The following is a 15,428-nucleotide window of genomic DNA, read 5'->3' as shown; positions in this document are numbered from 1 at the left end:
AATATTACATAGAATATACTTTAAGAAAGGAAAGGGAACTGGTTGGGATGCTGGTTGAGAAGGGACTCTATCATGGAGGACGTGCTAGAACGTACGGTGGCAGGAAAAAGACGGAGAGGGTGATAGCTAGTACATTATGTACGGTACTAAGTTTAAAATTTGCTATTTTAAGACGAATAGGTTAGCTAAGAACCGAATAGACCGCCAGGAACACTGACGTTTCTCGATTCGAGGCCTTTAATGACAGAATGCTTAGGATAATGACCGCCATTGCTTATTTTGAAAACTAAAATAACGGTGAATGCACACGCTTCCTCTTACTATAAAAGCAACCAAGAAAGTTCTGTCGCTTTTCGTGGAGGTCTGTATTCAACACCGTGAGTTCAATGCGAATGAAGATAAGGCGAAGGTCAGTTGTTGGTGTGGGTATATCCAACATAATATCTGGTTGTGGCAGTTCAGTTACACCGTAAACTTGCATAAGGACAGAGATAACATGAGACCTCCATAGAGTATCTTAAGGACATGTGGGGTCAAATGCCGCTGCAGCGAGGTGGAAGATATGCTAGGCCATTGGTGATGGTGTCATGACTACGTCGAGAGTGCAACGATGGTTTAACAAGTTTAAGGACGGTGAGGAAACACTCGAAGACGCACCACGTGCCGGAAGACCAACATGTACAAAATGAAGATCTTCAGGCAGCAATTGAGGCAAACAGTGGCCAGACATGTGAGGAACTGGGACTACAATTCAGTGCGAGTGGAGAAAACATTCGGCAGCACCTTCATCAGCTTAAGAAGCAGTACAGATTGGGTCGATGGATCCCACATGATTTGACTCTGGGCCAGAAGGCAATGTGAGCAGACACCTGTGTTTCTTTGCTATCTCGTCTGAGGAAGGAGCCATTTCTGGACAGATGTTGACATGTGATGAGACGTGGATTCTTTACGAAGCTCCATGGTGCCGTCATCATTGGTTAGCATCCCATGAACCAGTCCCAAAACAGCCGAAACAAGCACTGCTCCAGAAGAAGGTCCTCCCGTGTGTTTGGTGGACTACTCATGGCATCATGCGTTGGGAACTGGTACCAGCTGGTTAGAGCATCAATCCAACTGTGTACTGTCAGCAGTTGAACCATGTTCAAGAAAAACTCAGAACTCTGGATACAGCACTCCTGAATCGCCTCCTGTTACAGGACAACGCTAAGCCCCACGTAGCTAGGATAACCCGGGACACCATTCTACACCTTGGATGGGAAACACTATTGCATCTGCCATCCTCCCCAGACATTGCACCGTCCGATTATCACCTGTTCCACTCCTTAGACAATCACCTTAGAGGACGCCAGTTCAAATCCCTAATAGAGGTGCAGAATGCACTTGATACCTTCTTTGCTTCACGGCCCACCAAGTTCTATCGCGATGGAATCCATGGCCTACCAGAACGTTGGCAGATGGTCGTCGATTCTGATGGGGACTATTTTTGATCTTGCAGGTGCGTCTTACGTGACATATTGATGTTCAAAGCAACAAAACTTTCTTGGTTACCTTTATAGATAAAGAAAATTGTACATAACAGAAATTTCCATAGTGCTATTAAAAAAAAAAAAAAAATCATAAGCAGTCTTGGGCTGTGCTGGGTAGATTTGATCCAATATTGGAAGCAGCATAATCTTCAATGTGTTTTGTTGAGGTTAAACATTGAGAACTTCTCTTATCCCCAGCAAAATTTGATAAGTCCGAATTATCTCTGGGAAGGCAAGTATGCATATAGTTATAATGAGTACATCATGCATTTTGTTTAAAATAAAAGTTTGAAATAGAATGAACAAAAATAAAAAGATACCAAATAAATCAAGAATTGTATCTTGCCGGAGCCACCTCCAAAGCTAAATTATTGGCATTTCTTAATTAGTCATAAATCTGAGCGCACGGTGGCTCAATGATAAAGCGCTCACCTCTAGTGCGAGAGATCCCTGGTTTGATTCCCGGCCACACGAGCTTTGTCCATGGGTTTTCTCGGGGTTCTTCTGTTTCCTCCCGCACCCTCATTCCACCAATAATTTCATAATAATACACTTTCATTAATTATTTACCTCCTTTAGCGTAAAGGGCTTCTTTCCGTTTGATGAAATTAGGTATATAAATAACTTCAGAATGGAAGGACAATTTGCGAACAGTTTACAGTAAATTAAAAAGAAAGAATGTAATTTTGTGCACGTCACCTCTACTATTATTCCCAAAATACCAGCCATACCACTGTTATTCCCAAAATAAATTTTACCAAAGGAAAAGAAGTTTTGTCGCTGACTGTACAACTAGGAATTTAATTTCACTTTAATCACAAACTTGTCTGCCAAAAAAGTCGTCATGTATATTGAATAGGGATGGGCAAAACCGGTTTTTATAAAAACCGGAAACCAGTTTCTAGAAAAACCGAAACCCGAAAAACCGACATTTCGGTTTCTTCCAAAACGGTTCGGTTTTTCATCGAAACCGGTTTCGGTTTTCTCCAAAACCGGTTCGGTGAAAACTTTTGGAAAACACACAAAAGTATTTCTGTGGAAACGGATTCTGTTGACACTATTCTGATCAGAAATAGAACAAATTTTGAAAAAAAAAACCGGAGCTAGTTTTGAAGAAAACCGAAACCGGATCCGGTGAAAAACCGAACCGGTTTTTGTGTCCACCCCTAATTGAACCAGTGTTAGTCTGCACCCGAAAAGACGATAAGTAATTGCTAAGTACTGTCACCTATATTCCCAAAAAGAACTAGATTGTTTTTATAAGGAAAGAAAGAGTACAGATAAAGTGTAAGATAAAAATCTTCAAACTACATCAATAATTTCTCTGCATAACCAGTATAGTTTTATTAAGAATGTGTACACCTATACCAAGTTACCAAATTTATTTTGGGAGGGTTCCGAGCTCGGTGGACCCCACTGGGTACGCCCCTGAGGAGATGCTGAAGTTCAACCATGATGAAGACTTAATCCAGGAATAGTTAACCTTTTTTAAGTTTGAGGTCCAGTTTCAATTTCAGAAACCACTGGTGATCTACGAGGATGGATTGGAAAATTCGTGGCCTGATTAGGAAGGAAGTAATTTTTTATGTTTGATACATTAATTGCGTAGTTATACTTGTTGGTAGTCACTGTGTAAAACTTCATGTTTCTGTTGTTTCAGGTGAGGAGTTTATAAGGCACTAAGTCGGTGGAAGTGACGGAAATTTGTGACATGGAGAAAATTACCAGGGCAATGCACGCGTTCACACGTCCATTGCATCCATGGCCAGGGCCGTGCCCTGGAAAATCAGCGCCCGATGCGAGAGTATACGACGAAGCCCCCATATATATATTCCAAGCAATGTTTCCTATCTTTTTTCCTTTTTTCTCCCGAATTTTTCGCCCCCCTTACTTCGGCGCCCGGGGCCGTCGCCCCGCTCGCCCCCCACCCCACGGCATGGTCCTGTCCAAGGCAGAAATTAATTCCTGCGGATCCGAACTGTTGCCTCACCCGCCCTATTTTCTTGATCGGGTCCCCTCGAACTTTCATTTATTTAGAAACCTGAAAAAGTTTTAGGAGAGCTCAGCGGTTTTCTTCAGATCAAGATGAAAAGTGATGTACTGGAATATTTTGCAGGGCTCGACGAATCATTTTTTTAAAAGTGGTATAGAAGCATTACCTGAGAGGTGGCGTAAATGTATCTCGGTCGAGGATGATTACGTGAAAAAAATAAAACATAACTTATCCAAATATTTTCTATTTTTGTAAGTCAGGCCACTAACTTTCCAATCCATCCTCGTATTTACCTGTTCACTAGCCCGCTAGAGGGCTAATCATGAAACAATAACAATGATTAATATAGATAGTATGAAATAGACCACTATCGGCTACCTCTCACGATTTCCTGATTGACGCGTTTGACAGTAATTGCAGAATTTAAAATTAAACTAGTAAAACAACTCATTACACAATCAAATACAGAAGATATTAAATAAAGATTATTTATTTTTGATTAAATAAAGTATTATAAAATAGATACTAAATTAATGTTGTTATTTCAGTGTCTCAGACAGCAAGCCATTGTACATAAGCTGCAGTCATACTGTAACAAACTGAACTGAGGGATGGGAAATTATGGTTTGAATCTTCATTGGAAGGCCGTTCGCTTTAATTTCTCTCCGAATTGGTTTTCCTTAGATCAACTGAATGTCATTTTGAAGCTTTACATGAGTGATGGGCAACTTATAATGCAGTGCAGGTCAAAGAAACATACTTTTGAGGGCCATTTTCCATTCCCTCCCCACTTCTCCCTGAGGTGATGGTTCGATGAAGGTGCGTAATCATACATTTTCTGAATCTTTTTTTATTCTACGTATTCTGCTTCTTGTTTAATGTGTCTCTAATCCAATTAGGGTCTCAGCTACGAACATTCGAAAGTAACTCTATGAAATGTGCATTCTCTTAAAAAAAAAAAAAAAAAAAAAAAAAAAAAAAAAAACCATCCAGAATCAACTTTACCTTGCTGGATAGATTTGGTAACCAAAAGATCAAAGTAAATATTTTTACAATTATAAATCAATCTTCAATACATGTGCATGATAATGATCAGCTACTCTTCTTGTTGCACACGATGATTTAAAAAAAGAAAAAAGAAAAGAAAAGAAAAAGGAACAAACCACACATTTTTCAAATTTATTCACGGGACGGATCCGGATTGCGGGCCATCATTTGGTTATCACTATTTTACATAATGACTTGAACCGACACTTGTCTTGATTTCTTTCCCCCTTTTTCTATAACTTCATGCCAAAGAAGCAGTGCCCTCTAAAGTATATACACTCAGAAATGATCAACTGCATAACTACATAAAGGAACGATATATAATGTTCATATAATTGTTATGCAAGACCATACAGCAGATTGTAAAAAACAAACAAAAAAAAGCATCATTACCAAATAAAATATTTTTCTTTTTTTAAATATTTGTATGCACGAATATATTGAATGCTCAATTAAGAAAATCGAAGTTTTTTTTTTTTTTTTTTTTTTTAGTAGTAGTTAGCCTGAATTATTCTCTAGTTATTATTCTAGTTTTTATTTATTATAAACACGAAATTAATAAAAACTTACTTTTGTACTTTGCCGTTTGACAAGAAGGTTTAAGATCGTTAAGTCCAGCGAAAGAAATTGAACCCTCTGAAATAAGGCTATTAATAAATTGGAAAACTGCACTTTCAAAATAATAATAATAATAAAGAATCTGGGCAAACCTAGAATTTATTGATTGATTACGTAAGAAAATGTCAAAATCTCGAAAGAGTATCTAGCTATAGTGGAGAAGAAAATTTACATTTTCTGGATTCGGTTTACACATCATCTACGCTACGAATGGATTCTCTTACTTGTTATAAAATGAGTAATGATATTTGAAGATTGAAGTAAACTTAGAGATCAGAAATTTTGAGTTATGTGTGTTATTGATTGGTCGGGTACTATCCTCGTTCTCTCTATATGGCTGTCTATCCTAGCTGCACTTGCACGTGAGACAGTAAACTTGGCAACGCCGCCTCGTGTTGAGAGAGCGAGTTACAGCAGCTGAACATGAGGTCGCTTGTCTCCAAGTCGGGAGCTAGTGCGGTCCCCGCCAGTGAGCAAAAACTTCAGCAAAAATTTTATGCAGGGAACGCTGCGTAGCACCTCTTATAGATGGCTCTTGCATCTGCGGGTGCACCTCCGTACGTCAGCCTATATTATTCAATAGTGCGGGCGTCTCGCTATTTGAAAGAATATTATCGGCCTGGTGAGTTTGTTAATTTGTTTTCACGAGGTCCTTGGGATGCTTTGCTTGTCTGTAAGAGTGCACCTACGCTGATCTATGGCATGAGAAACAAAATTGATTGGACGATCTGTGCCCGTGAGGAGAGAAACGGCTTGGCCAGTGTGCAAGACGAATGCAGTTCTCGTTTTTTATGCATTATTTCAGCATTAAGGTGCATTCTTTTGAGTTTGTAGTTGTTTAAAGCAGTGCGTTCATGTTTGTGTGGCTGTTTTTGTATCGATATGTAGTGTGCACAAAAAAACGCGTGATACAATAGCCTTCGTAGCGTAGTGGTATGCATTTGGATTTGTTCGCAGACTGGAAGACGGGGGAGTGGATGCATGTTGTCTAAAAATGTTTCTGTTTTAACAATTAGATATACTTCTTTTTAAGTGGTACATGGATGTAGTGCTAAGCTATTATTTCTCTTTATAATGCCCGGCTTGTATCAATCATTGCTTTGTTTAGCTTTAGGTTTATTTTTTTTACATTATTTTTAGCCGTAGAATGTGTATAATTCTCTTTAACATATTTATCAAATTAAGTGAACTCGATAGTTATTTATATATATATAAATGATCATGTACAAGAATTAAAAAAAAAATAATTTCAGTGTTACCAGACAAAACTGTTAAATAATTCAAGAAATCCGATTTTTTTTTTTAATAGGATCCAACTATGAATTTGATCTACATTAGTCACATATTTAATTTTTCGTTTCTGAACGTGTTATTGTAATGAAAGAAAAATAATTATAATATTAATTTAGAAATGTATTTAATTATAAATACTGTATAAATAAAACATTCGTTAATATTTAATACCATAAAAATATTCGGAGTAATATAGAAATGAAAGAAATACGAGAATGATAACATTGCAGTTCAATTTTAGTTTATAAATAGTTGTGAGAAAAATTGTTAAATCCTGTCGAGAGAGAGACTGAAAAAAAAGATGCACCTGCATAAGTCAGTCACCGTAAACCGGTATAAGTTGCCCGGAGTAACCCCTCGGCGTTCTATGCTATTGCAATAAATCTCCCTTGTATTTATTATAGTAGAAATCTTACATGTACACAACCTATCTTTATGAAAGTAAGGGCTACTATGATGTATATTTCCGGCAATACCTACAAAATTTGGCTTTTTTCCATATCAATAAATTCTAGCTTTAATTAAAAATAAAAAAAAAATCGAAAGACCTTGATAAAATGAATACATTAAACTGGTTGTAATGTGAGTGCTGTTACAACTGCTGATTAGTTTAAATTACAAGCATTTGTGTTTTATTTTACGGGTACTTAACATTTTTATAAATATGTACACTAATTAAATAACTAGTATCCGGATCCGGGTGTGGTAAGATGGGACTTCTAGGGGAAATTAGTGTGTATTATAAAAGGTTGCTACACTGTCGTGGATTTTGTCCATGTATACATTAAAACTGCATAATAATGTATGATGTAGTTTCTGAAGAAATGGTTAAGTGACTTTTTCGGGGATAATTAAAGCAGTGCTTGTAGTGTCGACAAATGATTTCGCGGTATAAAATGTACAAATGAGAAACTAATGAGAGATTGATCCTGTTATAGGTTTCGGTGGGCATAATTCGTTAATGCGTTGTATCAGTATATCTTCAATCCCGGAGAAATTTTTCCTTTGTAAATTTTGGAACATATGTGGTAGACAATCTACATGCAAGAATACTGACAGGAAAAACCTCTTCTCACTGAAGGTTCATATTCCCCTCGAGTGAAAAGTGTGACTTCACTAGTGGTAAATCCCATACCGGTGATTCACCGACAACTTACTTCGTAAGACACACATCAATGCATGTGGTGAAGTTAACAATTGTAACTTCATATGGTTGGAACTGCAGATTAAAGTTCGATTATAAAAATTGATAACGTTTTCCTATATTGACCGTTCAAACAGTTCTGCCCAGCTGGTTTTAATTTGAAAGTAACTTTTTGGGTAGTGTACAGTAAATCTTTTACACACTATGAACAGAGTCCTGAAAATAAGAATAAATCATAATATTGTTAGGAACTTTTCCTTTGCTTACACTTTACATTAAAATTGATTTTTTTTAAAAAAATATTTTGATCGACTCCACGCTGTTCACACTTGAATCTTCATGAAATCAAGAGCATGTGCATTGAATAACGTACCTTGAAATAATAGAAGGGATACGTGTTCTCGCGTAAATAGACAGACTAAAGCCATGTATATTTATTTCAAATTTTCTTTGTGAAAATTTTTGTGTTCCGTATGTGGTTATACTTGCTACCTAGTCATGCCTTCATATGTTGCACATACAAACAGTGAATGTCAAAACACCAACATCTACAGCTTTTATTGTTGATAAATTTTGGTACATGGTTAAGTGATTGACAAGGCGTGGTTAGGCTTAACATTGCCATTTAAGTTAAATATAAATAAATAAATAAATACAGAGATATGGCAGGAAAACTTCTCCTTAACATGTGAAAGGAGTGTGCATATGTCATATCTGCACCTGCCATGCAAATGTTTAATAGACGTACTTGTGTTAATTGAAGCGTCTTGCCCAAACTCTATAGACATATCAAAAGGTTGTGTTTACGGTGATTACAATAGAAAATAAGAGACTAACCATCAGCTGTCTGCTCATAAACTTTTCGTTTTCTTCTTCTGGTAGACAAATTTGTTCATATTAGAGAAATAATTAAACCATTTATCTTCTGGTAGCTTCTCCCAGTGAGCTCTTTATGGGATGTTATGTCTGTAAGGTTATTATTGGATAATATATGATCACTACAAAAGAGCATACCGCCTTATACATATTATTTTATTAATAACTTCGGAAAGAATGAAACAATTCGAGTACACAACCTGCTTACTTATTTTCAAGTGTCCAAAGGTTAACTTGGTTGCTTATATTTCAGTGGCTATCAAACTGCTGCCTTTATCACAACAGTTACGGTAATAAGAGGTAAAATATCCTTCCTTCCTGACTGCTATGATGAAGGCGACAGATCGTTAACTCGACGAAATTATAAGCAACCAGTTTTACTTGGACATGAGTGAATAGTGTGTTTTATTGAAACAGTGTGTTGTACTGCATGATTTCAGTACTTCCATAAATCAGAATAGTGGCTAAAAAAATTGTAATTTCTGTCATTTTGTTTATAACTTTAGCTGTAAAATTCATACAAATCTACTATATACATAGACCTTCTGTGTTACTCTTAAATGGGAAAGGACACAAAGCAGACACTTAGTGTAGCAATGAAAAACAGTGAAGACATAGTTCCATAGGGGCTCTACAGACTTTGGGACTGCCAAGTGCATTAGTACGTCAGTACAGTGACTTGAATTTTTCCCTCTGTATTCTTGACTCTTAACTGAATCTACTAAACTATGAATGTTGTGTGAAACAAGTGTGGAAGTATTTAGAATTTCGATTATTTCCGTAATCCTCCAGTTACACATGAAAGGAATTCCGGAAATAAACAAGCGTGTATGAAAATTGGTAGCATTCGGTAACTTACGTTATTGTTTACAAAATATTCCTCTTCATTAAGCAACTTCTATCAAAATAATCTTCTTTTTATTAAAAAAGTATTTTAAAATAACTAGTAAACTGAGTTATGTTAAGGTATAGGAGTAGCTAAGAAATAGTGAAGATCTTGTCAAATCGCCTGTTGATCGTCTTAAGGGCTTTGAAAGTTGTAGCAGGAAGTTTAGTTTAAAAGAGATTTTGGAATGATAACCGAGGTAACATGTTCTAGCAGATTATTATCCTGCAAGGTATACATATCTGCATAACAAACAAGTTGTACAGGTTGTATAACATCACGGCGAAAACACAAAAAATGCTTCTCGAAACGATTTCATCTTCTGTGTCAGTTTTTTTCTATTCGAGTCACCACTTTTAATGAACACCTTTTTAATGTCGTGCTTTTTTTTAATTGTGGATTTTTTCCACTTCTTAATGGAACCAGACCATGTCAGTGGCGTCTCGTGTATCGTCTCCTGTAGGTCTAATACTTCTATTGTATCCTTTATTAATTACTTCCTGATCCTGCTTATATTGGTTATTCCACATTCCATATACCCATCTTAACATTCTCATTTCTGTTCAAGGCCCTTATTTAGGGGCACTGTTACTGCGGTGTACTTCATTATTTGTCTGATTACAGCATTATACACTCAGTTTCTTTCAGCTGGGATGTTCTTACCGCAAAATAATTCCTCTCATTTGTTTTCGACGTTTCTATCCTGTCTGTATATTCGATTAGTGATTCGTGTGTCCATATATTTCTTCCATCTTCGATCCATCTTAATACTTGTAAGAAGGCTACTCTCTTAACACATTGCTGAGCAGGATGTAAATCCCCTGCACTTCACAAGTTTAAAAGTACTAGATGATAACTTTCTTGTGAAGCTTTCCTGTAATTTCAATATCTCATTTAAAATTGACAGTATTTACAAAATATTTTTCATTGTTAAACAACTTATATTACAAATATATTGGCATTGAGTAACATCGTGAGAAACTTAAACTTTTAAAAATTAAAGCTAATTTTAAATTAGAACTAATAAACTAAGTTATGCTTATTTTCTTCAAGTAAAGGGTATTGCTTCGAAATAGCGAACCCTGGCAATTTAATGAGCTTCCCCAAATGTGTATATTACATAAATAAAAATCTCATATCCACATAAACCATGGTTGAAATTTCATGAGGTTTTAAGAAAATGCATAACTGACGTCCTAATACTGCTTTGAAGTGTGTAAATTTGAAACAGGATCTCCTGAAAGCAGGAGCGTTATTTCAGATTTTGCTGGGGGGGGGGGCAAGACCCCTTCATATAAGCAAAATTTCGCGTTTTTCACTAACTTTCTACTATTCTATTGATAAAATCGATATAGATCTCAAACTCAGGGGGGGCAATTGCCCCTCCCTGCCCTCCCTAAATGACGCCCCTGCCTGAAAGTTTTCGTGACCGTACGACAGTATTTTCGTGTTGTTTCCATCTCGAATCAAGCCAAGAGTGCTTTTTTTTATTATTATCATTATTTTATTTATTATTATTATGGCACATACTCTTATTTTCTTCCGCTTACTCTTAAAAATCCTTTTTCCGCTGAAGTCTTGGTTCACTGTTTCAGCTTTTCTTTAATTCTTACTGTAAAAAATGATACGCAGAAACAATGTAAACTTAAGCAACCAAGAAATTCGTTCCAGAATTTCATTAACCTGCTAAGTGTCACTATAACAATGTTTTTCCTAAGTACCCATACGTACAAAGGCGCCGTATTCTCTCATTTTTTTTTTGGGGGGGGGGCATTCAGATACAGAAGCCATATATATGAGGATTTTAAGACGAATTACATTCAAATTATGCCAAAGATTGTATATTCATAAATACAATATGGGGTCCACATGAGCTTGGAGGGGGAAGGAGGGCAGGATCGGCGCCCTTGCATACGTACTATTTTAAGCTTGCTTTTCTTACGAACAAAAGAGTTTAATTAGGAAGCTATACAACCCTGAACTTCACAATAACTAGAGATCACTGTATCATAAAAACAACACAGTGAAGATGTTGAAGATGAGTGGAACAACATGGCTCTGGGTGCGGTCGGAAATCCTAGAAGAAAGAGAACTTTGGGTAGATGAAAAGGGTAGGTGGGGGTATAAATTTTAATACATAGCGGGATCTTTGGAATTGGTTTACCATATAATGGAGCCCAGTGGAAAAGTTGTGTTTCTGCGGCAATGATCCTTCTGCTTTTTTTTTAATTTAAGCTGTAGACTTAGTTAGGTAGGTCTTTTCTATAAGATATATATATATATATATATATATATATATATATATATATATATATATATATATATATATATATATATATATATATATATATATATATACTGTACATTATCAATGCAATAAATAAAGTACTAGCGAACTGACACAACTATTCGAAGGTTATCGGTACCGGTACCTGATACATCTAATACTATGATTGTATATATACATAATGAATACTCTGCACTTTATCGTTAAGCACATGAATAATTCAGTGAAACCTGTTTAATTGGCCACCTGCATCATCTGTTCACGTATCCGTAGAATCAAGGGTGGTTTTTGATTACGGAACCAGAAAGCCGTGCAAACAAAAATAAATTGTGGAACCATGGCTCAGAGATGGAGCGGTAACCTCTGGTGCGTGGGTTCCTGGCTTGATCCTAGCTTGCGCCAAGTGACTTTGTGATGGACAGGCACCGTCTTCGCGGGTTTTCTCGAGGTTCACCCGTACCCCGGAGGATAACGTGGGAAGTTAAGTAAATAAATGAATAACTTCGTCTCATCTGTTCTACTAGAATAATTGTAGAAACATCATTTTTTTTTATTGTCTTTTTACTCTTATAATTCGGAATATTTGTTTGGAGAAGTTGAATCATAGATATGTAAAACATCTAGTCCATAGATGTTCATTTTACTCCGAACTCACTCACCCTCGCCCTCGCAGTGACAGTTGGCCCTCGCCCTCGTGAAGGGAATTGACCACCGCCGTCGCAGTGACAGCCCTCACCCTCATTCATCCTCGCTCTCGTGCTGGAAACTTGTCCTCATCCTCGCGTCATTGTGGGTGAGGGAATTTGAGGGTGAGGATGCCCTCGAGAGGGCCACCCTCGTGAGGGTGAACATCTCTGATCTAGTCGAATTAAAGTTAGTATTTGAATATGTATGGTTTTCAATGGGACATATTCAGAAATCACATTTTCTAAAATTTGCTGTAGTGTTGAACTACGCGAACATGATATTGGTCTTTAAATCACGAAAGAAAGTAATGCGAAAGTAATGCGAGATAGTAATGCGGAAGGCTTGGTTTCGATTTCTGGTGGGAGTTTATGTGGTTTGAATGACATGTTAACCAGTATACATCAATGCAGAAAGTATCACAGCATAACGACAACTCAAAATACCGATTTATAATACACAGTGATGAGGTGGGTGTTGTGGTTGAGTAGTAGAGGACTCTGTACAGTGAGGGCTCACTATTAATGTTTTTCAGATGTAAAGCATCACGGGCAGTAGCCAATGCTGTGCGATATTCCGCGCGGTGTTGCCGGATTTCGGACTCCCCTTTCCCTTCTCGCTCTTCCTCTAGTTGAGATTATTACACATACATTGGCAACATTATTCACAATGTAAATATACTATTCCAGCAAACTCAAAGATTTTGGCTGTGTATCCTAGAAGTATATATAGCAACTGAATAACCTACCTATTAACTTATTCCAGTGGAACTGCTAAACGTTCGTCTTCAACACTACTTTCACTATCGTCTATGTCAATTAATATTTCGCCATTGTCTGAATCTGACTCTTGTAATTTTTTTATTATGAGTTCCAAAAATTGTAAACACAAAAAATAATTCTTCGAGCTTCACTTCGTAGCACTTTTTTTTTTTTTTTCAAAGAAAATTCCGCACTTGTACTCGGTTTCCTTACAGACATTGTCAACTATAATTTTGGAGAACAAATGAACTACCACGAAAGAAAGCAACCTAGACACTGATGAATTCTGTTCATGCTAGAAGAAAAGTTGCGTTCCTACACACACAATCAGCTCCTTTGCTTCCATTTCTGTTCCTATAATAACATACTCTTATACTTGATGTAGGTCTCACAACAACAATCCATCTGATTCGTAAGCAACACGATATGGTCGAGTTTGTTTTGGGTTACAATAATTTATGACACCACTCAGACGCCTGGTGCTTTTGCATCCCTGCTAGAGGAGTAAAGAAGGAATACGTAATTGGCCACACATACGTAAGGTATTGAAACGAAGAAAAAAAAAATCATACTGCGTTTCTTCTGTCGAATAAGGAAGAATCTTGCATGAAGACAATTTCAAAACAATATTACGAATGTCCCATACCTTCTGTTCTTCCACATGAGCTCCCGCCGGAATCGAATATATATATATATATATATATATATATATATATATATATATATATATATATATATATATATATGAATCAAATTGTAGAGGCGTGTTATTTAATTCGATCGCTTACTATTCTCAAGGGTGTAGAAACGGGGGAAAAGAGGGCCTTGAAAATGAAATGAAATCTTTAAGTTTTACGTCCCACGGTTATGCCGGTTAGGCTAAAGGAGACGGTGATGATGAGTAATGAATGAAATGGTGGAATGAAGAAAGTGGGAGGAAACGGGAGAACCCCGAGAAAACCCACGCACACGGTGTTTGTCCACCACAAAGTTCACTTGGCGGGGGCTGGGATCGAACCCGGGACCCCAAGCACCAGAGGTGAACGCTCTACCACTGAGCCACCGCGGCCCCAAGAGGGCCTTGACTTTCCAAACTATTTCCAGCCCTGAAATGAGGTTCATCTAGTATATGTTTAGTAAACTTATTTAATAGTTAATGCAAATTAGGAACGTTTATAATAAAATAAGATTTTTAAAAAAAGAAAAAAGAAAACATAATCAATACAGTTTCTGTACCTAATTACAAGGACGCTGATTTCTCTGTAAATTGGGGGGGGGTGCATTCAGATGCAGAAAGCATATATGATGATTTTACGACAAACTGCGTTCAAATTGTGCCTAATATTGCACATTTACAAATAAAATGAGGGGCCCTGGCTCCCTCAGTCCCCCCAGGATCTCTCACTACTATATTATTGCATAATAATATCTGAGTTGATATTTTTTCGAGTTTTTTCCTTTTAGTATTTTAACCTACATAAACACAAAGTCGGATAAACAGACTGCTAGAAACAGCATTTGTTTTCTTATGAATAGCTTATTGATTTATCTCTTACAATCCGCTTTTCAACTTCAGTACTGTCAAGATCCGTCTTTTGTTAAGGTAGCATCGAGAAAACATAATATGTGTATAGTATACATGGTGAGTTAAAATGCTTTCATATTCTGAAAGAGGTCATTTGTTCTGTTTTTAATGTGTGAAAAGCTTTCCTCCCCCTGAAAGTAATGTTCCCCTAGAACAACCTGTTGGTTACACCCCTGATTATCCTTTAATAAAAGTTGAGTTCCATTTCCAAATCGAAGAAAAATCCACTGGAAATTAGACGGGACTCAACGCTCGTTTTACTAATTGTTTTATATGGAAACCTTTCAAAGCGTGTATCATGACAACCAGTTGTCATAAAAAGATGTAGTTTTCCCGTATGTGTTCGTAATTCTTTTCTCTACTTCGTAAAGTGAGCAGTTAATGTGCTAATACAATATTTCTAATAAGCGCCTCTGCTATTGTCAAGATTCGCAGTAGCGCGAGAAGTCAGCGTGCAGAACTGCTTGTCGCGAATTGTCAACACCGCTCAAAGCCAATTGGACGCCGCGTAAAGCCAACTCAAGGCCATGCCGCTTCTCATCTGAAATCATTTGTAGTTCCATCCCATCTGGGTTTCCAATAAAAGGCATTTGTGTCCACAAGTTTTTCTCGTTTCCTCTCACGTTCTCATTCCACCGTTTTTCGTACTTCATTTGATTTTTGTTTTTAAAAATTACAAAAGCCATTCAATTATGACTAAACTTACTATGAAGGTAGACTCAATTTTT

At 36.9% G+C, this 15,428-nt stretch overlaps 1 protein-coding gene across 3 annotated transcripts in view; it reads left to right on the top strand.

The window, feature by feature from the left end:
- The first annotated feature begins 5,630 nt into the window (after window positions 1-5,630).
- jim (zinc finger protein jim) overlaps window positions 5,631-15,428 on the top strand; it is a 102,046-nt gene continuing 92,248 nt past the window's right edge. For 2 of the 3 annotated variants that reach the window (XM_081750757.1, XM_081750755.1), the window contains exon 1: window positions 5,631-5,806. In XM_081750757.1, coding sequence (XP_081606883.1) covers window positions 5,713-5,806 — 94 coding nt within the window. In that variant the 5' untranslated portion in view covers window positions 5,631-5,712. The remainder of the gene's footprint in view (window positions 5,807-15,428) is intronic. The other variant, XM_081750756.1, reaches the window with a different exon arrangement.

Source organism: Thermobia domestica, chromosome 3 (genome assembly GCF_964235325.1).
Source record: "Thermobia domestica chromosome 3, izTheDome1.hap1.1, whole genome shotgun sequence".
NCBI lineage: Eukaryota > Metazoa > Arthropoda > Insecta > Zygentoma > Lepismatidae > Thermobia > Thermobia domestica.
This window is presented reverse-complemented; position numbering and strand designations above follow the sequence as displayed.